General features: G+C 40.4%; 1 protein-coding gene and 1 pseudogene across 2 annotated transcripts in view; both read left to right on the top strand.

The window, feature by feature from the left end:
- Positions 1 to 20,289, top strand: part of GPATCH8 (G patch domain containing 8) — an 88,591-nt gene extending 68,302 nt beyond the window's left edge. Inside the window, exons 8-9 of one of the 2 annotated variants that reach the window (XM_006897837.1) lie at positions 9,248 to 9,378; positions 16,271 to 20,289. In XM_006897837.1, coding sequence (XP_006897899.1) covers positions 9,248 to 9,378; positions 16,271 to 20,141 — 4,002 coding nt within the window. In that variant the 3' untranslated portion in view covers positions 20,142 to 20,289. The remainder of the gene's footprint in view (positions 1 to 9,247; positions 9,379 to 16,270) is intronic. The other variant, XM_006897838.1, reaches the window with a different exon arrangement.
- On the top strand, positions 12,924 to 13,228 carry LOC102871151 (annotated as a pseudogene).
- Positions 20,290 to 26,070: the final 5,781 nt, after the last annotated feature.

Here is a 26,070-nt window from a genome sequence, read left to right on the forward strand (position 1 = left end):
CTTCAGATCCACACTTAAAGCAAGTGAGTGGGAGCTTCCTCTCTACTCCCTTGCCTATCAGTGGCTCTCATCTGTGACACTGTCTACTGAAGTGGCCCAGCTTTCCACAGTGGAAGCATTTCTGACCTCCTTTATTACCTTTGGGTGGCACTGTATATGAGTAAGACTTCCTTTTCCTGACACAGGCCCTAAACTGGCAGCAATAGCTGCCCCAATAATTTTGGCCATTCTCTGGTCTTTTCTCTTCCCTCTCGATCCCAGTTGCTAAAAGAGGGGGAAAATTTAAACAAATGTATAACAAATAATTTTCAACATTATAATCTTTTAAGCTTAAGGCTAGAAATATTAACAATATGATCATTTCCAATCCAGAGATACATGTTACAATGCAGTTCCTATTTTCCATAAATGGTTTTGGTAAGAAGAATATTGTAAATGTAGATACATTCCCACTATTCCTCCTCCATGCCACGATATAGTGTTATTAGCATGAGCAACACTGCTCTTGCAAGCACTATAGAAATGCACAGGACCACTCCAGACCTAAGCACGCTGGCGGCTGGCAGAGTGATTACATTCTTTTTTTTTTTGCTAGAACATAATTCACTTTGTTTGTGATTACATTCTTAACCTCTCCTGAGACATAAAGCATTTGATATTCTAAATGCTTGATATATGTGGCATTTAGAAGATAAGTACATCAAAACCAGTTGAACATCTAACAAACCAATTTGAAATATTGCATTCTGAGTTTCTTTTTCAGTACTGCCTTGCTATTTATTGGGTGAAAATATAAAAGTAAATACAAAAAAGGCAAGGGGAGAGAAAGCAATTTTCAGACTAAAATAAAATGTTAACTTAAAGCTTCTTAACCTGAGACTTTAGACCATCATAATCAGAGATTGGGGAATATATTCCATATGCACTGTATCTTTTAGTTGTTTACAAATTGTTTATCCTTAGAAAACTATAAAATCGTTGTTAAAAAATATGAAATCAGTTTGAAAATCTTAAAAGTTGATTTAAACAACAGTTTGCTTTTACAGAGATAATGCATTGTAAACAACACGAGTGTGAATGGGAAATATGCTCCACAGTTTGAACATACTATAATTTTATTTTAACTTTAATATTTAGTTTAGTATTAATTTAATGATAATTCATTTAATGTTATTATATCTACCTGTACTTTAAAAGTTTATCAGTATGTAACAGAGATGGGAAAATTTTAGGTTCTAATTTTCCTACCACTGTTGATGCTGTTTACTTTGGAGCTTTTTTGGTTTAATCAGGGAATTGATATAAGTTAGCCAGTTGTCCATAAATAAAGCGTGTTTTGAGCCTTTTCACCTGAACACTCAGTGTTAAATCTTACTCACCAACTCTGTTTGTGTTGGTAATAGACTTCTTCTTAAACCCAGCTATCACCACCTAGTTAACCTTGCAAAAAAACTGCGTTGGTTCAAGGAAGCTGTCTGCTTTTGTGAATAGGGGCACCCTAAAGAACCCCTTGGAACGCTAATATTGCAGGTAAATTCTGCCTTCTTTGATTATGTTTGTCTAACATTCAGTCTTCTTCCTGACACACAATCCCATTATAAATAAAAATTCTTTTTTTTTTTTTTTATTTATTTATTTTATGTGTGTACCGTCAAATTGGATCTGACTGGTACAGGAGGCGATTGTTCCTCCTCCTTCAGCAGAGCATCTGGTGGATTTGAACCGTGCACCTCTGGGATTGCAGTGCAGTTTCCTGCCACTAGGCCACCAGAGCTCGCCATAAAAATTCTTTTACCTAATTTATATTGTGCAGTTTTCAGCCTCTGTGCACTTTTCATTAATTGCAGTGATTCCTAGGGGTTCTGGAATGAGGCTCTTTGCTCTGTCATTGTCTGAAAAAACAAGAGTAACCTAAGTAATAATGATAAGTTTATGGGTGAAATATTCAAAGCACTCTATACTAGGAAGTTAATTTGCTTTTTGCTTGGACCTAACCATCTCTTCTCAATTACACTCCTTCTGTTTTTATATTAGGGAGCTCTGTTGGGTTAGCAGTAAGGAACTACGCTGTCAACCCAGAGGTTTGTGGTAACCTTTGGGATTAAATTCACCAGCTGCTCCGCAGGAAAAAAGATAGCCAAGCCTTATGTGATTTATTGCCTCTGAAAACCTGCTGGAAGGTCAGCCATGTGTTGGTTCCAACTCCATAGTCCAACAACATGTTTAGAAGACAAATATTTCTCTTAAGATAGGGTCTTAAGGGCTATGTAGACATAATTAAACTCATTACACCAAAACCACAAGGGAATACCATTTTATACCTACTTAGATGGCTAAAATAGAAAACGCACAATGACGGGTATTGGCAAGGATAATGGAGCAATTGGAACCCTTTTACATGGCTACTGAGATTGTAAAATGCTATAATTCTTGCAAAAGTCCAACACAGAATACTGACCTAGTATTTCCACTCATAGGTGGAAGAGAATGAAAACATACATCCATGTAAGGATGTTCATAGAGTCAACCTTCATAATAGCCAGAAAGTGAAAACAACCAAAATGTTCACCAACTGATACTGTAAATCTGAAAAAAACTGTAAAAATATTGATACAATAAAATTCTAATATTCAGCCATAAAAGGAATATTTTATTCATGCATAATACAGGATGCATGAACCTTAGTTATATTAAGCTAAATGCAAGAACAAAGCCACAAAATACTCCATGTGGTATTAGTCCACTTAAAAAGTTCCGAATTATATCAACTGAAGCAGAAAGTAGATGAGCGATTTCTGAGCGCTGGGCACAGGTATGAATAAAGTATGACTGTTATTGGCTATGAGGTTTCCTTTAGGGTAATGGAAATTAGTAGTGGTGCTTATGCAACTCTTGAGTATGTTACAAACCACTAAATTGTATATTTTAAAGGGGTGAATTTTATGGTATATAAATAAAGCACTTTAAGTAAAGTGATATTAATAGATATATAAATGTGTGGATACATCCACGTACCACCATACAAATGGCCTTAAAGCAGACACACCTTACACTGTGTAACCGTCATCTTCTCAGGCTTTTTACTGAATTCCTGAACATAACAAAGCAAGTAATCCATAGTAGCTTTATGATAATGAATTTGCTTATCCACCTAGTGATATTAATCATTATGCTGTAAGGCAATTTAGTCGTAAATGTAAGTATTACCACAATTGACTAATTAAAACTACTCTTAATCCAGTCTTAAGACTCTTAAGAATTTATCTTTTTTCCTTTCACTTTTTTTAACATCTGTAGTACATATTCCTATTGCATTTTCTGTTACTGAGTAAGAGTAAATTTTTCTCACTAATTTGTTGTTGTTGTTATGTGCCATTGAGTCTCTTGTGACTCATAGCGACTCTATGTACAACAGCTCTAACCTCTGCTGTGTCCTGTGCCAATCTCATTGTCTCCGACACACTCATCCCGATTGCCTCAGTCACGGAATCAGTCCACCTCCCAGAGGGCCTTCCCCTCCTGCGCCTGCCCTCCACCCTCCCAAGTATGATGTCCCTCTCCAAGGACCGGTCTCTCCTTACATGACCAAAGTATGTCAGACAAAGCCTCAGAATTCTTGCCTCCAAGGAACAGCCCAGTTTAACCCTCTCTAAGATGAATCTGTTTTCTTAACAGTCCATGGTACCCTCAACACTCTTCTCCAACACCAAAGCTCAAAAGCATCAATTCTTCAATCCTCCCTAGTCATTGTCCAGCTCTCTGATCCATAACAAGTGATTGCAAAGACCATGGCCTGTACCAGATGCACCTTAGTCTCCAGAGACACACCGTTGCTCTTCAGTACTTCGGAGAGGTCCCTAACAGCAGACTTTCCCATGGCAATACGTCTTTTAATTTCCTGGCTGCTGGTGCCAAGAGTGTTGATTGTGGAGCCAAGCAGACTAAAGCTGTGAACAATCTCAATCTCTTCACCATCCATCCTGATATACATCGGCTAAAACAAAGAATTTATCTATAATGTCCATTGAGTTGAATTTTCTAGCCATTTAATCATAATCTTCCTTCCCTGAGTATTTAAACACTCAGGTTTTTTGTGTTCCTTCTTGGGTCATTTCTCTCACGTCAAGATGTCCCAGTGGTTCTCATTCACATCATCCATTCACTGAGACTTAAGTTGAATGATTAGACTTAAGGAATGACCTGGCCAGACAGCAGCTACAGCATGATTACTTCAAATTGAGAAGGGAAGTGACACTATTTTAATGTTATGGCTTGACAGAGACAAGAATACACTTTGGTAAAAAGAGACTCTAGATCTCAGGTATATGGAATTATTGGCATAAAGGGAAAGGTAGTCTTTGACGCTCCAAAAATCCAGATTCATACTTGGGCAAAAGGAGAGGTTATAATGCAACCATCCACTCCCTGTGTTTACCAACAAACAGTGCGCAAATTGTACATTTGAGTTCCTCTTCCTGATTTTTCTTCCAACAACTTATTTTAAAACTGAAAACTGATAAATTCTTATTGAATATGTTTTAAACAGTGGTGTAACCACTACAAGGTTAGTTAAAAAGAAAAACTACAGAGGTGCACGGTTCAAATCCACCAAATGCTCTGCTGGAGAAGGAGGAACAATCTCCTCCTGTACCAGTCAGATGTGATTTGACGGTACACACACACAAAATGATAAAATAAAAAGAAAAACTAAACCTCAGTACCTGATCTTAAGTAGCCGTCTAATTGGGGGAGGGATCATAAATAATCTATTGATTCTGAAAAGATAAAACCAGGTTTTCTTTTCATAACTGAGTAAATGAAGTGATTTTACCAGCAATAAGAAATAATTATCAGCAAACTGTTTTCTGATAACTGAAATTCCTGTCACATAAACATAATGCTTTTTATTCTTTTAGAATTTAATTGTTGGGTTTTAGTACTATAGAAAAATAGTAAATTATATATGTTCTCCGTAAAGTATATGCTATAAAGTATAAATTCTTAGTATTAAATTTTATTTTGATGGAGAAGAATATGATAGCACCAAAAGTTAGAAATTATTTCTCTGATGTTGTTATGGAAAGTACTTGTATCTTATTCATGTACAATTCCAATGCAGTTTAGCGCAGTAATATCATTTCTTGCTACTAACAGAGCCATAACATTGTTAAAATCGCTACTCATTACAGGAAGGTGCCATATTTCTTGAGGATGATTTTCTACAAAGCCTGATTGTCATATCCCTTGTTCTCATTTCCTGGCCTGTTTGTTCAGAGTAGGATAAGTAGGCAATTGTGCCAGACTTTCTGCTAACATGATAACTAATTAAAATGTTACTTATATTTGAAGTTGTCTTTTGTCTGATTGGCTACCGTTAATGTGAGTGACTGTCAAGTGTTGGATCAAAAGACCTCTACTGGTCTTCCAGAGATGTTTCATGAAATCCCAGCTATTACAGATTTTGAGACATAGTAGGAAAAATTCCTTTTATTATATACCAAAAAACTTTTTTTTTGTACCATGTTAATTTTTCAGCAAAATGATATCTTCAGATCTTTCCCTTTTTAATAGGGGTTAGCCTCCTTTTCTATTCTTTTGAATCAGAATATTTTCCAGCTCAAATATGTTATTTACTAAACTTTAATTTAGCTTCATTAAAATAAGCATCAAACCTATTGTACAAAGTTACCAAGACTGTAATGTTTACAGAAGCCAACTGTCACAGCCTTCTCCCATGAGGTGACCAGTGGTATGGAACCAGAAACCTTATAGTTAGCAGCCAGATGGCTTAATCCTGTTTGACCAACTCTTCTCCATGGCCCCAGTAAAAATATGAAAATATTTCACATTAATAATTCCTTCAAATGATATGTATTTTGTCTGGGAAAAATGAAGGATCTCATGGTTAAACCAGTTATTGACTGTGCATTTGCTAGATATTTTCTATATTTTTTACTCCATGCTCCACTTCATTGTTAAGTATGAAGATAAACCCTAATCCCTCCCAGCATGAAAGAAGAACAGTTTTGGAATAGTTGTGTGGCTTTTTGACACTTAATCTTACCAATCTGTTGATAGGTAGCCCTGATTTCTTTGAAACTGGGGCTCAGAGAACTGAAATCAGTTGTTATTGTTGTTGTTGTTAAGTGCCGTCTAGTCGTAGACGACTCATAGTGACTCTATGAACAAAAGACCTGAGCACTGTTCATAGAGTTTCCGAAGGCAAGTCATTTCAGAAGTGGATGCCACTCCTGCTTCCAAGCTTGTGGTTGCTGTGATGCTAAACACTGTGACACTGATGTGCCACATGCGATAATGGTTACAGTGTTTGGTGGAGCTTCCCGATTAAAACAAGCTTGGAAGCAGGAGTGGCATTCACTTGTGATTAAAACAAGCTTGGAAATCACTTAGCTAAGTAAATAATTAATTTGAACCCTAGTGTTTCTGACTTGGAAGCTTTACACATACTGCCTGTCTGTAAGGCAGAAATAATTGTAGTCTGAGAACAAAATAGAATGTTTAGTAGAAAAGGTACACATATAAACTGCTCAGGTAGTTCAGAAAGAAAAACATTACCTTATTGTGAGGGGTCAGTAGAGACTTTGCAATGGGAGTTAAATTTGACTTTTAGCAGAAAGAAGAGATAAAGATTTAGATACTCATTTCAGGTAGAGGAAAAGGAAATCCTAAAACCGCCATCTTATTTTTAACAGAGCGTCCTCATCCAAGAGAGACTCAATTACACATTTTTGGTTGGGGAATTAGACATTGCTGAGCCCTGAGCCCAGATCTAGGGTGTTTAGGTTAGCATCCTGTTCTAGTTTTGAGTCCCCACACTTGACTATAAAGATAATAAAAGTGGTGGAGTGTTTTTCACAACTAGCATAGTAACACTATAGCAGGAAAGTTTTGCCTACAACAGACCTGCAGTTTGGGTATTTTATTGGCACCTCTTTTATCCTCAACTATACCTTCATTTTTATACCTGTGCTAGCTGTTTTAAGTAGCATATCTTCCGGGTAATATGCTTGTGAACTAATCTTTAAACTTAATCTCTGTCTGACTGACTCAGCCTCGAGACTCCTCCAGTATTCAATAAAATAATTGTTCTTATGGATAGTACAATGTAGTTTAGGAAACCTCTTCTAAAAGTGATGAAATATTTAGGGAGCTCTGGTGGCCTGGTGGCAAGAAGCTGCATTGCAATCCCAGAGGTACGTAGTTGAAATCTACCAGATGCTCTGCTGGAAGAGGGGCAGTCTCTTCCTGTACCAGTCAGATCTGATTTGACGGGACACACACAAAAATAAAATAAAATAAAAAAGTGATGAAATATTTGGAAGAGGGAAAGAATGAGCACAGAGAGAGGGTATTAAAGAAGGGACGGCAGATATATGACCTTTCTCCCTATTTAAATCTTGGCTAAATTGCCTGTTCGAGTGTTTAAGGAAGAAAACCTAGATTTGTGTCCTAAAATACTCACATGAAAAGTCTGATAGCCCTTTTTCCTCTGCCCCATCCAGTAGGAAAAGGGGGCATTGTATTTCATAGTTACTGAAAATACTTTGTAAAAATCTTTAAATGGTTTTATAAAAATCTTAATTCTGTATAACCAAGCCTCAGTGAATAGTTTAGCCAGCTATTGATCACTTGAACTTCTTCCCAAATAAAGGTAAATGAAAAGTTCAAGACTAGTTGCTTTTAGACAGCTGTGATTTTTTCCAACATTCTGTAGCCATTTTTTTTTTCTGGAAGAAAGACAGATATTCCCTAAGTGGAATTCTTCCTGTGTCAGTGTGTGTATATGTGTGTGTACACATATGTGTTGTGCAGGTACTTCCCTTCTCCCCAGCCCTTTTAGAGTTGATGGCTTTGTCCCTGATTGTTCAGTATAATAGTTTGCAGATTCACTAAGAGAGCTTTTGTAGTAATGCTTGCTTTATTTTTTTTTCTCTTCCACTCTTGTTTATTTTTTACTTTTTTTCCTTTGTGATGTGACATTTTCAGCTGATGTATTGAAAGCAAATCCTTCTAATTTGGGAGCCCAGATCACAAGAGTGAGTTTTTCTACCAGTGTCTTAAGTTGTATATCTTTTCTTTGTGTGTCTACCTACCCTTTCCCCCTCCCAGTTCAATAAATACTCAAAACACATTTCATAAATATTAGATAAGAAAATTCCTATGTCTGTTGAGCATCATGCCTTTCCACAAAGCAATGTCCACTTTATATTGGGCCAAATTCCTTTTTGTGGTGCTGTTGTGAAAGCATAGGCTATTGTGTATGTTCTGTTTTGCTTATTCTTCTATATTATCTACTGTGCTGGAATCAATTTTAGTTCTGTCTGCATTGCAAATAGAGATGTCTGGACTCTGTCACCAGTATGTCATGACACTGTGTTGTTTTGTTTTTACATTTTGTTTGTTTTTATTGTGACTGTTACTTCTTTAATTTTGTTCTTGTTTTTAAGAAAAGTTTTATAGTAGCTTCTAAGAATAAAAAACCCATTCTATTACATGAATTTTAAATATTAAATTCTTTAATTTATCCCTGTTCTCTCTCTTCATCCTCTGAATGTTCTTTCCACAGCTATCAAACAATGAAAAGCTATATATATGCTCTCTAATTTCAGCAGACTGACCAAAACAGTCAGGCTGGTGGGCTCTGAACATGTTAGCATTGGAAACCTCTAGGACTTGTTTAATAAAAGTAGGGAAAACCTCTTTATGCTGAAAAGAAATAATAGCACCTTTTCATGGTGAAATAAAAGTATGCTTTTCTATTTGTGAGTTCGGATTCAAAAAACCTTCCCATGTAAGCTGTACATTGCTTTTGAAGATCTTACACCTGGGTAGTTTTTATTTATTTATTTATTTATTTATTTATTTTTATTGACCTAATCCCTTTCTGTTCTCTTTGACCTCTGTTAAGATTTATCTCATGCTCTGTTTGTCTAGTTTTGCATCCTGGGAGAGCAGATGATTAAATAGTCCATTTCTTTCCTCTCAGTATTCTGAAATGTGCTTGTTGCCTTTGAAGTCACTAAATAAAGGCCCAATAGTACACTGTCTTAAGTAGACCACAGATATTCCCAAATGTTTTGCCCAGAGTAATCAGCCACTGTATTTTCAATTACATACAATAATAATGTATTCTGCATTAGCTCTGTAACCACTGACTAAAAGTAAATATTCTAAAGGCCCAGTATCATCCTAAATTACTTAGCCTCTTTTCTTTCTTTTATCTCAGAGGTTGAAAGATCTGAAGCAAAGAGAGTTTGCTCGAAATGTCTCCTCAAGATCCCGAAAGGATGAGAAGAAACAGGAAAAGGCCCTACGACGGCTCCATGAATTGGCAGAGCAAAGGAAACAAGCTGAATGGTGAGAGAATATTTTCCAAGAGGGAACTTGGTTATTGATGTTAGTTACTGTTAAGTTGGTCCCAACTCCAAGCAGCCATGTAGATTAGAACTGCTCCATAGGATTTTCAAGGGTGTCACTTACAGAGGGGACTTTTTAATAGCGCTTTCCAAACTAAAAATATGTCTTTGGGTATGCACTATAGGTTTAATAGCATATACATTTTTCCTCTTTCACTTTTTTTTTAATTCCTTGTTGCACATTTTCTTCTTCCTAATCCCCTTACCCACCCCAAAATGTACACCTTGTTCCAGATTGTTCTCATCTATATAATGCATAATCATATATTCCTGTCAGACACTTCTTCCCCTCATCTTTTCTAATGCAGTGTGCATTACCTCTCCACTCTTTCCCATTTTCTCCCCTCTCCCTGCATTTCTGTTCTACTTTATAACAGTGGCCGTTATGCAGTATTTGGCCTCTTGTGACTGAGATATTTCACTCAGCATAATGTCTTCCAGAATCACCCATGTTGTGTAATGTTTTATGAGTTCATTGTTTTTCAGTGCTGTATAGAATTCTGTTGGGTGAATATGCCATAGTTTTTCTATCCATTTGTTGATGGGCACTTGGTTTGCTTCCATCTCTTTGCTATGGTGAATAACACAGCAATAAACATCAGTATACATAAGAGCATATACTTTTAAAGCTATACCCTACTCATTATTTGTGTGATATTAAATCAAATTACCTAAACTCTCTGTGACTTAGTTTCATTTTTGTAAAATATAGATAGATAATTACCTCTGAGAATTGTATAATGAGTGAATGGGTTAATATATCCAAAGTACTTAAGAGAATGCCAAACACATAGAAAATGTTCAGTAAGTGATACAACTATTACTGTTATTTTTTCCATTTGTTAATATACTCCTCATGTAGAAAAGTAAGTATGTATTTTATAGCTTAAAAATACTTTGGTACAGATTCAGATAGTGAAACTCCCTTTTAAGCACTGCACCGTTAATCCTTAATACTCTAAAAGCATTTCTTTGCAGGTCAGGTTTCTGCTGTAAGTTTTAATGTTCTTTTGTAGTTCTTACCAGTTTTCATTCTGTGCTGATGTTTAACGTTAGTTGGAATTGACCCGACCTGGGGCTGAATTTCCAGACCAGTCTATGAGTATTTGAGGCTTTTATTTGTTACATGAGCTGTGTGCCTCAATCTGGACGATTTAAGCTCCTTTCTGTTTATTTTACTATTTGGCCAGGAACAGCAGAGGGAATTGGGAACAACAGAAGGAAAATAGTTACAGTAGAAAGAAAGGTTATGATTGTGACAGTTTAAAGTTTATAGTCAGTTTGGCGTCAAAGTTCCCAAGTTTCCATTTTCTAACTTAATAGGTCTATTTTGTTTACTGAATCTGTTATTTTATTTGCCTTTTTTTTATTTTGGCAGAAGGAGGAAGGTAAAGAACATCTATAGTGTATACTTTGATGCTTTGAAGCAGGATTAACCTGTGAGTTCTGTAGAGTTAAACTGTCTGTAAACTGGTTCTAATTCCTTCTCTGGCAGTTCTTTTAAGCACATTCTTCTTGGGCATTTTGCAAATATGTGCACACACAAAAAATGTTTTATATGGTCCCTTATTTGCAGAATAGAACTGTATTTCATGGGCTTTCAAGTCTGCAACCTTTCAGAAGGCTTTGCTTCTGAGGTGAATCTAGTTGGGCTCATTATGCCATCCTTTCACTTAGTTAAGTGATTAACTGTTTGACCACCTATGAACTCTTTATAAAAAGTATATACTGCCCCCACTCCAGGGAGCACTCCAGGTAGGCCGGACAGAGCATGCCTGCTGGTGCCACTTCTGTGCCAGCCACAGAAAGCTTGGGCAGGGAGAGAGAGTGACCGATCCTCCCCAGCCCCACCTGGTCAGCGCCACTGCTTTGTCCCCTCCTGACTCCAAAATGTCTCAAGTGCAATGCTGAGGCCCCTGCTTTGCCGAGGACAGCCTGCCTCCACCACAGCCACGTTGGGGGCTACACTGGTCAACAGTGGTTTCTGAATTGACCTCTATTCTTAACTGTTCTGTATATGCTGCATTTAGACTTAACCTATGGCAAAGAAGGCATTATTATTGTTATTTTTTAAAGGAAACTTCTTTTTTTAAAAAAAATTTACTATTTTTTTGTGCGTGTACCGTCAAATCAGATCTGACTGGTACAGGAGGAGATTGTACCTCCTTCTCCAGCAGAGCATCTGGTGCGTTCGAACCACACACCTCTGGGATTGCAATGCAACTTTTTGCCACTGGGCCACCAGAGCACCCAAGGAAACTTTTCTTGATGAATTATGAAGGTATACAAAAGCAACATATGCCTACAAAGCTGTAGATTCAGGTCCAAGTTGCTGTCCCAAATGAGTAACTGGCTTTCCCTCCACCCCTTTTTGTGTGTGGGGGTGTGGTGTGTGTGTGTGTGTGTGTGTGTGTGTGTGTGTGTGTGTGTGTATATATAAATAATAAAAGTGCCTTAGCATGTGCTGCAGCTGTCACCACTACAGAAAGCTGGTTTACAGATGTTTCCACTGAGCATTAGAATAAAGAGTATCATGTGCTGTGGGGGGGGAAGTATACTTCGGGACATACATATTTTTCTTCAGAAGTGACTTGTGGTTTTCAGTTGTTTAAATGAACAATTAAAATATAACCAAGTAATCAAAACAACTATGAGATGTCATCTCACCTCATTAAGTATGGCAAAATTTAACAGAACAGCAAACATCAAATGCTGGCAAGATTGCAGAGAAACTGGAATCCTTATTCACTGTTAGTGAGAGTGTAAACTGGTGCAACTACTGTGGAAGGCGGTGTGGCACTTTCTCAAAAAGTGGCAAATAGAAATACCATTTGACCCAGCAGTTCCACTACTAGGAATATACCCTAAAGAAACCATGACCACCACCCAAGCAGATATGTGCTTACCCATGTTATTGAGGCTTTGTTCACAGTAGAAAAGAGTTGGAAACAACCTAAGTGCCCATCAACAAACAAATGGATAGAGAAGTTCTGGTATATTCACCCAATGCAATACTACGCTGCATTGAAAAACAAGGAATTTATGAATGAGTGGAAGCCCAAAATCTCTGTAAATGTTTATGAAAATTAATAAAATATAATTATAGAAAAAAAAAGGAAAAAAAAACAAGGAATTTGTGAAATAGTGTACAAAATGGGTGACCCTGGAGGACATTATGTTGAGTGAAATATCTCTGTCACAAAAGGACAAATATTGCATAGGGCCACTGTTGTAAAACGGGACTAGCATTGGGGTTGAGGGAAGACTGAGAAAGAGGGTATAAATAATATGTACTGCATTGAAACAGATGAGGGAGAGAACTGTTTAAAAGACATTATGTGAATAGGTATTATTGTCATGACAGGAGTCCAGAACAAAGGCTGCACAGTGCAGTGGACTTGAAGGGAGGGATTATATAACAATGAAAGAATTTTTCTGACTGTGCAACAGCAGAGAAGGTGGCTGTGGTGGCCGTGGCAACAGAAGATGGCCGATTTTCTGAAAGGATTGCCTGTCTACAAAAGCAGTTTTAGCCGATTCCATGCTGAATCTGTCTGCAAAGCCTCAAACAGCCGGCCCTCAGTCTACCTGCCTACACGGGAGTACCCATCTGAACAAATCATTGTGACAGAAAAGACAAATACCCTCTTGAGATATCTACATCAGCTGTGGGGCAAAAAGAACACCGCCAAGAAGTGAGATCAGGAGCAAGTGGACCTGGAGGGTGAGAGCTCAGAGCCGCCACACAAGATTGCACGGACCGCAGCCAGGACATACATGAGGACACTTAAGACTCACACTGCCCTCACTGCCTCCTGTCATGTGTGCTCCTTGCCGTGCAACCATGCCCTCTCCACCCCACCCCATCCCCACTGCCCACGCTGTGCCACCCACACTGTCTCAGAGCTGATGTATTTCTTTTCCTCAAGTTTTTATTTATGCTGTAAAGTGTACCTAGCGATGGTTAAAACGGGCGTCAGACCCCATAGTATGATGTCCGTAGATGCTTTTTTTTTTTTTAAAACCAATTGTTATTTTTCCCACCCAGCCCATCTCCCTTTGTTCCTCCAGTTTTCCTCCTCACAAATGAAAAGGTGGCCAAGAGCATAGGAGCCAAGGTCCCCAGCCTCTGGGTTCACAGGGACAGTGAGCAGCCTTCTCCTACTACCCACCTGGTCGCCGACCCAGGCCTTTAAGATGTGGCCTGGTCTGTTGTTCCACTGGGAACTTTTCTGGGCCCAGATCAGACTTGCTCTGAGTGTGCTCATGGGGGCAGGGAAGTCCTTCTCGAATTTTCCCTTTGGTCATTTTATCATGGACCAGCGCATGCTCTGTGTCCACCCCAATTAAAGGATCTTTCCTATCAAAGAAAAGAAGAATTTTTCTTTTACTTTACAAAGTGAAGAGCGAATTGGGAGGGAGGAGGTAGACAGGGAGAAAAGTACAACAGTGAATGTATGGAAATCCTAAGCCTCTATAAATTTTCATTAAAATTAATTAAAAAAAAACCAAACATATAACCAAATGAAAAGATTTTGCTCCATCATCAGGTATTTCATTTTTCTAAAAGTAGTGGTTGTTATGTGTCACTGACTCACCCTCAACTCATAGCGACCCTATCTATGTACAGTACAGTAGCTCTGAACCCTGCCCTATCCTAAACCAGTCTCACTGAGTCTGACACATCAACCCCTATTGGCCCTTTACTTTATCAATCCATGTATCTGGATCTTCCTCTCCTGTGTTGTCCCTCCACCCTTATGAGCATGATGTCCTCCAAGAACTGGTCCCTCCTGGCCATGTGCCCAAAATATGTGAAACAGAGTTTCAAAATCTATGCCTCCAAGGAGAAACTTGGTTTCACCCTCTCAAAGATAGACATAACATACCTGTTTGTTCTCTTGGCGGTCCGTGGTATACATTCAGTACTCCAGCATCGCAACTCAAAGGCATCAATTCTATCCTCAGTCATTGTCTAGCTCTCTGATGCATAGCAAATAATTGCAAAGATTAGGTGCCCTTAATCTCAAGACTGACGTCATTGCTCTTTAGCATGTTTAAGCTGTTCTGAAGGAATTGGCAAAAAATAAGGCCCTAGGAATTAATAGCACACCAGTTAACATATTTGAACAAATAGATGCTTTCCTGGATGTGCTTACCATACTGTGCCACGAAATCTGAAGGACAACTACCTGACCATCTTGACTAGAAGAGATCCATGTTTATTCCTGTCCCAAAAAAAAGTTGATCCAACAGAATGTGAAAATTATCAAACAATATCTCACACAAGAAAAATCATGCTGAAGATCACCCAAAAAAGACTGGAATAGTACATTAACAGAGAAGTACCAGAAATACAAGCAGGGTTTAGAAGAGGCCATGGCACTAGAGACATAATTGCCAATGTCAGGATCTTGGCTGAAAACAAAGAATATCAGAAGAATGTCTATGTGTGATTCATTGACTTTGCAAAGATATTTGACTATGTAGACCACAACAAATTGTTGCTAACCTTGAGAAGAATGGAAATCTCGAACACTTGATTGTACTCACACTAGACATATACTTGAACCAGGAGGCAGTCATCAGAACACAGCAAGAGTATTTGCATGACCCCAGAGTACGGTTGGGGAGCTCTGATGACCTGTCTGTAAGAAGTTTCACCCAAAGCCCAGGCTTCTTTGGCAGATTAAATACACTAGCAACTCTGCTATAGAAAGATGGGCCATATACAGTCTCAGCTTCCTGTAGGAAGGTCAGCTGTGAGTTGATTGTGACTTGATAACAGTGAGTTATGAGTATAGTACTATTGAAGTAACATAGCAAATCCTGAACAAAAGAGCAAAATTAATCTTTTATTCCATTTGCGTTTTTGTTATTTTTCTCTTTTGCTACGGGCTTAGTTTCTATAACATTTTAGACATCTCTTGCTACCTAGATTTGTTTCGTTCCCTTACTCCAACAAGAATTCACATAGCAAGAGATACCACATTACCTGATCCTATTTGGACAGTTAGTAGCTAGAGTTTAGATAAAAAAGGACTTTGTCCAAATATTGTTTATTTGGTTCTTGAGTTTGATTAGCAAGGGATACATACCTATGCAGTTCCACATACTACAGAAATTTCAGGCAAAATGTTGTTTTTAGGTGCCGTCAAGTCACGTACGGCTCATAGCTAGCCTCTGAACAAAGGATCTGAATCCTGTTCTATCCTGAGCCTTCTTTGCACTTCTGACACATAAGAGCTCATCATTGCAGCAGTCACCATGTCAGTCCACCTAGATGAGGATCTTCCTCTCCTTTGCTCCCCCTCCACCCTTCCTAGCTTCATGTATAAAACAACTGATGTTGAGACGTTTTCAGTGTTTCTTTTTTTAAAGATGAGGAATTATTACTTGGTAGCATCATGATGTCAGTTCTGAATGTCTGGGAATTATCCAGACAAACAAAAACAAATGCTTGGATGTAATGCCTTTGATGTATAGGTAGAGACTCTTTTTCTAAAATAGATGTATTGACCACTGGCTGCCCTTAGAGTATTCTAAGTATCTATGTTTAACTCATAAAATGTATCTAAAAGCACAGGGGAAATTAGGTTTTTTTCTTTTTCTTTTCTTTTTTTAAATTACCTAGGAAGAAACAGCAATAACTGACTGATTTTGGAAATTTAACTTAGTGAGCTAACAGTATGAAATTGGAAATTTCAGTTTGATAGCAGGGATGAGGGAATGATCACCTATGATGAATGGTAGAGCATAAAAGCTGAGTGTTTTGTAAGATTGTAAAATTTATCCCTAAACCTGTCTTTTCTATTTTCTAAACCTTCCCATAGTGCACCTGGAAGTGGTCCCATGTTCCGTCCAACCACGGTGGCTGTAGATGAAGAAGGTGGAGATGATGAAAAGGATGAATCAGCTGCAAATAGTGGCACAAGTGCCGCTACCAGTAGTGGCCCGACATCTGAACTCTCCTTAGATAAAGGAGGCCCTTTCACTGCAGTGCAAAATACTAACACCACTGGACTGACACAGGCTCCTGGCCTAGCATCTCAAGGCATCAGCTTTGGCATTAAAAATAATCTAGGGACCCCATCACAAAAGCTGGGAGTGTCATTTTCCTTTGCCAAGAAGGCTCCTGTCAAACTTGAATCAATAGCATCTGTTTTTAAAGACCACGCTGAAGAAGGAACATCTGAAGATGGGACAAAACCTGATGAGAAAGGTTCTGATCAAGGATTACAGAAGGTGGGAGACTCCGATAGTAGTGGTAATCTTGATGGCAAAAAAGAAGACGAAGACCCCCAAGATGGAGGGTCGCTTGCATCGACATTATCTAAGTTAAAAAGAATGAAGCGAGAAGAAGGATCTGGGGCTACAGAACCTGAATATTACCACTATATCCCCCCAGCGCACTGCAAAGTAAAACCTAATTTTCCCTTCCTACTATTTATGAGAGCCAGTGAACAGATGGAATGTGATAATAGTGCACACCCAAAGAATGCTTCAGAGAGCAAAAAAAGTCATTCTCCCAAACCTAAAGGCAGTACCAAGGTTGCAGCAAGTCAAGCGTCAGAAAAGACAGTCGGTGATGTCTCTGAGCAGCAGAAAGAAAGCAGTGAGGCCCAGTCCCCAGAGCCTGCAAGCAGAGCTGAGACAAAGAAACCCTCAGGAGGAGATGGAAGTGAGCAGAGCTTAGAGAGCCAGAAGGGATCAGAGACCCAAATGTGTGAGTCTAATGCTGCTAAGGAAGCCTCTCAGGCCACCCCAGCAGGGAAAGAAAGCCAGGAAGGACCTAAACACGCTACAGGTCCCTTCTTCCCAGTTTTGAGCAAAGATGAAAGTACTGCCCTCCAGTGGCCATCAGAACTATTAATTTTCACTAAGGCAGAACCTTCAATTTCATACAGTTGTAACCCTTTATACTTTGACTTTAAACTTTCAAGAAACAAGGATGCCAGAGGTAAAGGGCCAGAAAAGCCAAAGGATACTAGTGGCACCTCGAAGGACCATCTCCAAGACTTTGATCCTGCAGAGCCAGATAAAAGCAAGGAAGATGACAATGACAATGTAGTCCATTCCTCAGCCGGCAGAATAGATGCACCTGCTTCAGGATCTGCCTGCAGCAACCTAAATAAACAGGAGCCTGGAGGTGGCCATGGCTCAGAGACAGAAGACACAGGAAGAAGCTTTCCCAGCAAGAAAGAACGATCTGGAAAATCTCACCGACACAAAAAGAAAAAGCACAAAAAATCTAGTAAACATAAGCGGAAACACAGAATTGACCCAGAAGAGAAAAGTTCTAAAGCAGAATCTGGAGAGAAGTCAAAGAAGCGCAAGAAACGAAAGCGAAAGAAGAATAAGTCAGCTCCAGCAGATTCCGAACGGGGCCCCAAACCTGAACCCCCTGGGAGTGGCAGCCCAGCACCACCAAGAAGACGTCGTCGTGCTCAAGATGATTCCCAAAGGAGATGCCTCCCCGCTGAAGAGGGGAGCAGCGGCAAGAAAGATGACAGTGGAGGTGGCGGCAACTCCCAGGATCATGGTGGGAGGAAACACAAAGGGGAACCTCCAGCTTCATCCTGCCAGCGTAGAGCTGGCACCAAGCGGGGCAGCCGATCCAGCCATAGAAGCAGACCAAGTAGTGGAGAAGAGGACAGTGATGATGCCTCATCACACCGGCAGCACCAGAAGTCTCCGTCCCAGTACAGTGAGGAGGAGGAGGAAGACTCAGGCAGTGAGCATTCCCGGAGCCGCTCGCGGTCTGGCCGGCGCCATTCCTCACGCCGCTCTTCCCGACGTTCTTACTCGAGTAGCTCAGATGCTTCTTCTGACCAGAGCTGCTACAGTCGACAGCGCAGTTACTCTGATGACAGCTACAGTGACTATAGTGACCGGTCACGAAGGCACTCCAAGCGCTCCCACGACTCCGATGACTCAGACTATGCCAGCTCCAAGCACCGGTCCAAACGGCACAAATACTCATCTTCTGATGATGACTATAGCCTCAGTTGCAGCCAGTCCCGCAGTCGGTCTCGGAGCCATTCCAGGGAGCGATCAAGATCCCGAGGCTGCAGTCACAGCAGCAGTTGTAGCCGCAGCCGGAGCAAGCGGAGAAGCCGCAGTACTACAGCTCACAGCTGGCAGCGGAGCCGAAGTTACAGCCGAGATCGCAGTCGCAGCACCAGAAGCCCTTCCCAGAGATCTGGCTCCAGGAAGGGCTCATGGGGTCATGAGAGCCCTGAGGAAAGACGTTCTGGTCGTCGGGACTTTATTCGCTCTAAGATTTACCGCTCCCAGTCCCCCCATTATTTCCGATCTGGCCGAGGAGATGGTCCTGGTAAGAAAGAAGATGGTAGAGATGATGGTAAAGGGACAGGCCCACTCTCTCAGAACAGCAGCATTAGTGCAGGGAGACGATCAGATGGTGACTGCAGCCCTGAAGACAAGAACTCTATGACTGCCAGACTGCTACTGGAGAAGATCCAATCAAAGAAAGTGGAGAGGAAATCCAGTGTTAGTGAGGAGGTGCTGGCCACTCCTAATAAATCTGGACTCAAGCTCAAGGACCCCCCACAAGGTTACTTTGGACCCAAACTCCCTCCCACTCTTGGCAATAAGCCTGTCCTGCCACTGATAGGGAAGCTACCAGCTACACGGAAGTCCACCAGTAAGAAATGTGAAGAATCGGGCTTGGAAAGAGGGGAAGAACAAGAACAGTCAGAGACAGAAGAGGGACCACCAGGAAGTAGTGATGCTCCATTTGGGCATCATTTCCCCTCAGAGGAAACAACTGGCCCCTTATCAGACTCACCCCCAGAAGAGCCAAAATCTGAAGATGCTACTGCTGATCGTACTGTGGCTCCGATGGGCACCCCAGTGCACTCTGACTGCTACCCTGGGGACCCAGCCACCTCCCATAGCTACCTCCCTGACCCCAGTGATGGGGATGCCCTAGAGTCCCTGGATAGCAGCAGTCAAGCAGGCACTGTAGAATCTAGCTTGCTGCCTATACCACCAGACCTTGAGCACTTCTCTAGTTACGCGCCTCCCAGCGGGGAGCCTAGCATTGAATCGGCAGATGGGGCTGATGATGCCTCATTAGCCCCCTTGGAGAGTCAGCCCATCACCTTCACTCCTGAAGAGATGGAGAAGTACAGCAAGCTCCAGCAGGCTGCCCAGCAGCACATCCAGCAGCAGCTTCTGGCCAAACAAGTAAAGGCGTTTCCAGCCTCAGCTGCCCTGGCCCCAGCTACTCCAGCCTTGCAACCCATTCACATTCAGCAGCCAGCCACAGCTTCTGCCACCTCCATCACAACTGTTCAGCATGCCATCCTGCAACATCACGCCGCCGCCGCGGCAGCTGCCATTGGCATTCATCCTCATCCTCATCCCCAGCCACTTGCCCAAGTGCATCACATTCCCCAGCCCCATCTGACTCCCATTTCCTTGTCCCACCTCACTCATTCAATCATCCCTGGCCACCCAGCTACCTTCCTTGCTAGCCATCCTATCCACATCATTCCTGCCTCAGCTATCCATCCTGGACCCTTCACCTTCCATCCTGTTCCACATGCCGCACTCTACCCTACCCTACTTGCCCCACGGCCTGCTGCAGCAGCTGCCACTGCCCTCCACCTTCACCCATTACTTCACCCCATCTTCTCAGGTCAGGACCTGCAGCACCCCCCGAGCCATGGTACATGAGTTGGGGTTGGAAGCCCAGATAGGACCAGGGAAGGTAACCTGTGAATCTTCCCTTGAAGGTGTTGAGCCATTAATACCAGCTAGTAGAAGCTGGAGTGGGCAGTGTCTTTTAAAAGCCAAAGAATGTACTTTTGGCTTAAAAGGGTGGTTTTAGATTTGAGATTTACTTTGGGTTTACTATCAGGGATTCCCCCCTTTCCTGTTTGACTCTTCCTCTCCTAATCCTATACTAAGAAAAACCAATAAGTGTTCCCCACCCATCTGCAGCAATATCTAAACTGGGAAGTTTAGATACTCCCCTCCTCCTTGTACTTTTTTTATCTTCTGCTCTTCCCTTCTCTAAATCTTAAGGCTTTTTCCTCCTTTCTGACTGGCAGGTTATATCACCAAGCACTTGCCCATCTAATCTTGCCTTCTCAGTGTCACACACAGGGAAGGCCATGCTGTCCTCACACTGGTGAAAACACCACGGCTTTGGATCAGTAGTGTTGACTGTCTTTTGGTGACCCTGCCCGAGGTGTGGCTCCGATGGGAGTCTGATTTGGAACCAGGGGATTAGATGCTGCTCTGGCTGTGATTCTGTCCGTTTCCCTCACAGAGCCACCCATTTGGCACTGTTGTTCTCTTGTCCCTCATCCCAGAAGAGTCATCTGCATATCCCAGAAAAGAAGATCATATCATGAATAGAAGCTATGTGGAATATGGAGTCACCCATGTGCTTCTCCACAGAGGAACTCATGTGTCTGAAGGGTATTTTTTTCTTGTCATGTTGATGTTTCTTCCTTAATTTATAGGATTTTTTTTAATGTAAAAAAAAAAAATTGCACTGAACTCTCTAAATGTAAATGCTGCTTTTTGTAGCTCATATAAAAAGGTTCCATATTTGTAGTATACTGCAATAATATTTTTTACATCCAGCTCTTTAAGTGATCCTTGTTCTGGTGGCTTTATGTAAATATGTTTGCCCTAGTTGAATTAAGAAACTTAAAGGTTATAAAATGAAAACAAAAAATAAAGCATTTGTTTTCTGCTAGATGCAAATATGACTAAGCATGTATATTTTACCAAGCTCATGTATTTTTTGAAGTTATGAATTATAAAAACAAAAACAAAAAAAATGTTGTTTAACTTTTTTTTCTGGGACAAAATATTGTGTAATTTGCAGTAACTGGTGCTCCCAGCACTGGGATTTTCAAGCCAGTAGGCAACAGTCCACTGGGAGTGTCAGAGGGATGCTTAGTTCTGACAAGTCTCTCTCACGTCCTTTATTGTTTCGTGTGTTGTTTTTCCCCTAAGAAACAAGTGGGCTCCACAGAGGAGGAAAGGGGGTCTATGAACTTTTTTCTCTAGAGGCAATGAGATACTCAGTGTGTCTAGTGAGAATGATGTCCACTGGGTTTTTGGACCCCTTCTTCCAGGCAGTCCCTTTGCCTTCCAGGTCCCCTCTGACAATTTTTTTTTTATTTTATTTTATTTTTAATGTGCCTTTGATGTTGGCTAGAAACTGAAGTACATGGAGGATGATAAAGTTGAGACTGCTTTCTTCCTCTTGTTGGGAGGTGAACACATTTGGGAACCTTTCAGAGTCTTTTGCTTTGGAGTTTCCATGAATTCTGCCCACATTAATCTGAGCAGTAGTTTTTTCCTTCCCATGACACTGACCAGAAGAATTACCACCCCAGTCCCTCTCCCTGCCCTTTTGCCTTGCACTCGGGCTAATAGCCCTAATTAATACACTGACCCAAAAGACATTGTAGGTGCTGTTCCTTTGGTGTATTTAGTTCCCTCTTGGGCATTTCTCCACTTGTTCCTGTGGCTAGAATTGGTTGGTTACGTGAGAAGGAAAACCCTACTTAATCTTAACCTAGCTGTATGTTCCTTTCTTCTCAAAATCCTAAAAGAAAACGTATTTGGCATTTATGAGACAGAAGTGCTGGGCAAAGGAGGTTCTTGCCTGCCACATTCCTATTCACTGCTCCTCATTGAGGTCTCAAACACTTTATGTGTGATTATCATTGGGAAAAATGAAATCATCTGTTCAAATGAAGGGACTCATTTTTCTTTGCAGCTCATGTAAATATTTAAATAATACAGTATTAACATTTCCGTGCTGCTTCCCATTAGCTTGTAGATTGAGCCATATTCTGGCCACCTCTCTGCCTTCCAGAGGGCAATTTTCTTCAGCTTCCAGAGTAGTGATTTCAAAATTTAAAAAAGAAGGAAAAACAAAATAACCTTACTTACAAACATAACAGGCTGTATTTAACTTTCTCACATATGATAGAGATATATATACTGTAAAATGAGGGAACTTTCTAATAAACCAATGATTTGTGGAAACTTGGCAGAGTCTGTCGTGATCAATACCTGTCCACAAATTGGGGAAAGGTAGAGTTTTGGATTATAGCATATTTGAAGTGAACAAATAGTAGATTCTTGTGAAGTGGTTGGTTGTGATGGTTGGAATTGTCCTCAAAGCACATTTTGCTCAGCTCAGAGGAGAAAGGATTAATTGGAGTTTGGAAGACAGGAATGGCGAAGCTTCATCTCATGGTGTTAGGAGAGGCCATTCCTTGGAAAGGGACATCAGACTTGGAAAGGTGGAGGGACAGCAAGAGAAAGGAAGAGTCTCAACGAAATGGATTGTCACAGTGACTGCAGCAGTGAACTCAAGTATGTCAGTGATGATGAGGATGGCACAAGATAAAACAGTTCCAGTTCAAGTGTATCTCCTTTTCACTTGCTCCCCACAAGAACTACTGTTTCATCTTAAATATGTAAACTATGTATTGCATGTAAGTGTTCATTAAATGGATCTGATTTTCTAGGATTTTGTATGAATTTAAGGTCAGTGGGATTATGAAATTCATCTATCCAGCCATTGTACTCCAAGTGGAATTCTCTATTCCAAATGTGGCTTCCTCTCCCTAACCCTGTAATAACACCACAACACTTGAGACCCTTTGGCTAATGTGAAGATATTTGTTGATAAGCAGATAAAAGGCTCCCCTTTTTCACAGTAAAAAAATCACAGAATAAGTGATGAAGTTAAAAATTTGAGGTGAATGTGCCAGTCTATTTCCTAAAATGACAAATAACAGTGCCCAAAAGAAAATGTTGAAAAGTGAATTTTTGCGAACCACTGGGGCTTGAATTGTGGTAGTACTCCCTTCTTAAAGACTTCTTTAACTAATTCAAACCTTGTCACTTGTTTGTCACCTTACATGCTGCAGGTGGCCTTAGCATATATTGTTGCATCATCTTCCTCCCTGACTGGCCTCTTAACTAGATTGTGTAATACCTTGCCTCCTCTATGTTTTCTCTTCCACACTCTTGAGTTCAATTAATTTTGTATTCACAGCTTTTGATAAAATGTAGTTCTGACAGGATAAGAACTGATTCTTAAAATTCTGCTGCCTTATCCCTTAGAATGTTTTCTATAGATCTGAGCATGTCCCTGTCTACCCTTTGAACACCCTATTCTGAGTCCAAGTCTGTCCCTTTGAACCAACACCCTGTTCTAAGAGAGTCCTCGTGGCCTAGTCTGTGAGGAGTTGCATTGCTTACTCAAAGCCTGTTGGTAGTTCAAATCGACCAGCAACTCCAAGGAAGAAAGATGAACAGTCTCCTCCCATGTAATTTACAGCTTCAGAAACCTGCTGGAGTGTCAGCTGTTAATCAGAACTCTCCGGCTTGATGCTAACTGGTACATGCTTTTCTTTTGATCTGTATATTATCCCGCTGGTTTTGGGGGTGGGGAGGTTGGGGGTTTTTTTGTTTGTTTTTATGTTCTTTCCTGTGACTAGACACTTCTTTATTTGATAAAAGACAGCATGCTGAAATTATTAAGAAAATCAACAATGCATTCATGGGCAAAGTTGGGTTTTTTGGGGGTTACCAATAAACTTTTTATTAATACAGAATGAAATAGAAATTGTTCATAAGGACATATATTTTTTTTATATTGGGTAGAACATGGTTGAGATACAACCTTCCCACCTTCACCTACAGTCCCAGTTTTCTAGAGAGAAGAAATGCTAATACTATTGCTTTCCTATTTAGAAAATTGAACTTTGAAATTATACTCAGATAAAGATATATATCCAAACTAAACCATGGTCACTTACTTTGTATCTGAGAGTTGGGCAATGAATAAGGATGACAGAAGAAGAATTGATTTTGAGCTGTTGTGTTGAAGAAGAGCACTGAACTTCTCAAGGACTGCCAAACAAATAGGCCTTGGAGAGAATGCAGCCAGAGTGCCCTTTGGAGGCAAGAATGATGAAGCTTTTTCTCACATACTTTGGGCATGTTGCTAGGAGGGGCTATTCCTTGGAGAGGGACGTGATGCTTGGAAGAGTGGGAGTCTCCAAAGGAAGACCCTCAACCAGGTAGATTGACACGATGACTGCCACAATGGGCTCTAGTGTATCAGGAAGTTTATAGATGGCACAGGATAAGACAGGGTTCAGACCTGTTGTTCATAGGGTCACTAGAAGTCATACTCAACAGCAACTAACAACAAACCACAAAGATGAATTAAAATCCTGAGCACTATACATAAAAGGAACTTAGGAAAATAAAAAATTACAAGCCGGCGTGTCTACCAGAGTTTCTAGAAAGTGGATGTGTTGATTCAAACTTGTGTTTAAATCCTAGTTTTTACTGCCCATTGGCTGTATAAATTTGGCAATTTAGCTAAAACTGTGACAACATGTCTTTATGCTTTAACACTATCTAGAGTGATTTCTTTTGCTTTCCTTGACAGTTTTCTTTGTATCACTCAGTGTTTTGAGCAATTCTAGTTGACTACAAGGATAAAGAAACTCTGGTGGCCTAGTGGTAAGGAACTGCACTGCCAGCACGAAGGCTTATGGTTTGAACCCACCAGATGCTCTGTTGGAGAGAGATGGACATTCTCCTCTGTGATTTTTGCCTCTGAAAACCCACTGGATAGTCAGCTATGATGACTCATTTCTGACTGGACAGCACACAACAATGTTTAAAGGGAACCCTGGCGACACAATGATTAAGTACTTTAGTTACTAACTAAAGTGTCAGCATTTTTAACCCATCAGCTGCTGCTCAGAAAGTCCTGTTAGTCTGCTCCAGTAAAGGTATTGAACCTAAAATGTGTGATGATTGACTACACAGCTCTGAGCTGATAGTCAACGCAGTTAAGCACAGTGGCAGGCTCAGTAGAGACTTTGATAATTACTATTGTTATTTATTCTAACAAATGTGTTTCCTCTGATCTCGGTACAGGGAATTTGGTAGTGAAGAAAGCCCAGACTGGACTTCAGAATGGTTAACCTAGTGAAGGTTAGGATTTTGAGTCGTATTCTGAGGTGATGTGTGAGAAGGGAAGAGCCAAAGAGATTCCAGAATGGTTGGGCAGGATTCAGGGACAGTTGGCTTTCGTAAAAATAAGGATCAAAAAGGTGACACTATGTTCCTTTACTTCTAGAAGACTTCTTGAATCTGGTCCCTGAGTACTGCTTTTTGCGAAGGCAGGCATACAGTGCAATCAGACCTGTCATCACCTTATTTACCTACAGAAGATTACCTTTCTGTTCAAAATTCTCATCCCACTGTGACTTTGTGCTTGCATCTTTAGTTTTTTTGGGGTTTTTTTTCCAGTCTGTCTTACTACTGTAAGTACTACACATTAGAACCTGAAACTAGAGAAACCATGCCCTTAACTCATGGACACAATCCAGTGTGCATAGACTGGTTCAACAGTAAGGTCAGTGCTGTTAAGAACCTTCCTTCCTGAGTGTAAAATGGTGCAACCACTGTGGAAAGCATTGTGGCACTTTCTCAAAAAGTTGCAAATAAAGATACCATTTGACCAAGCAATCCCACTACTGGGAATATACCCTAAAGAGACCATAAATGACATCCAAGTAGATATATGTATACCCATGTT

The sequence above is a fragment of the Elephantulus edwardii genome, unplaced genomic scaffold (assembly GCF_000299155.1).
Source record: "Elephantulus edwardii isolate Elephantulus edwardi_28Jun2011 unplaced genomic scaffold, EleEdw1.0 scaffold00216, whole genome shotgun sequence".
Classification (NCBI taxonomy): Eukaryota; Metazoa; Chordata; class Mammalia; order Macroscelidea; family Macroscelididae; genus Elephantulus; species Elephantulus edwardii.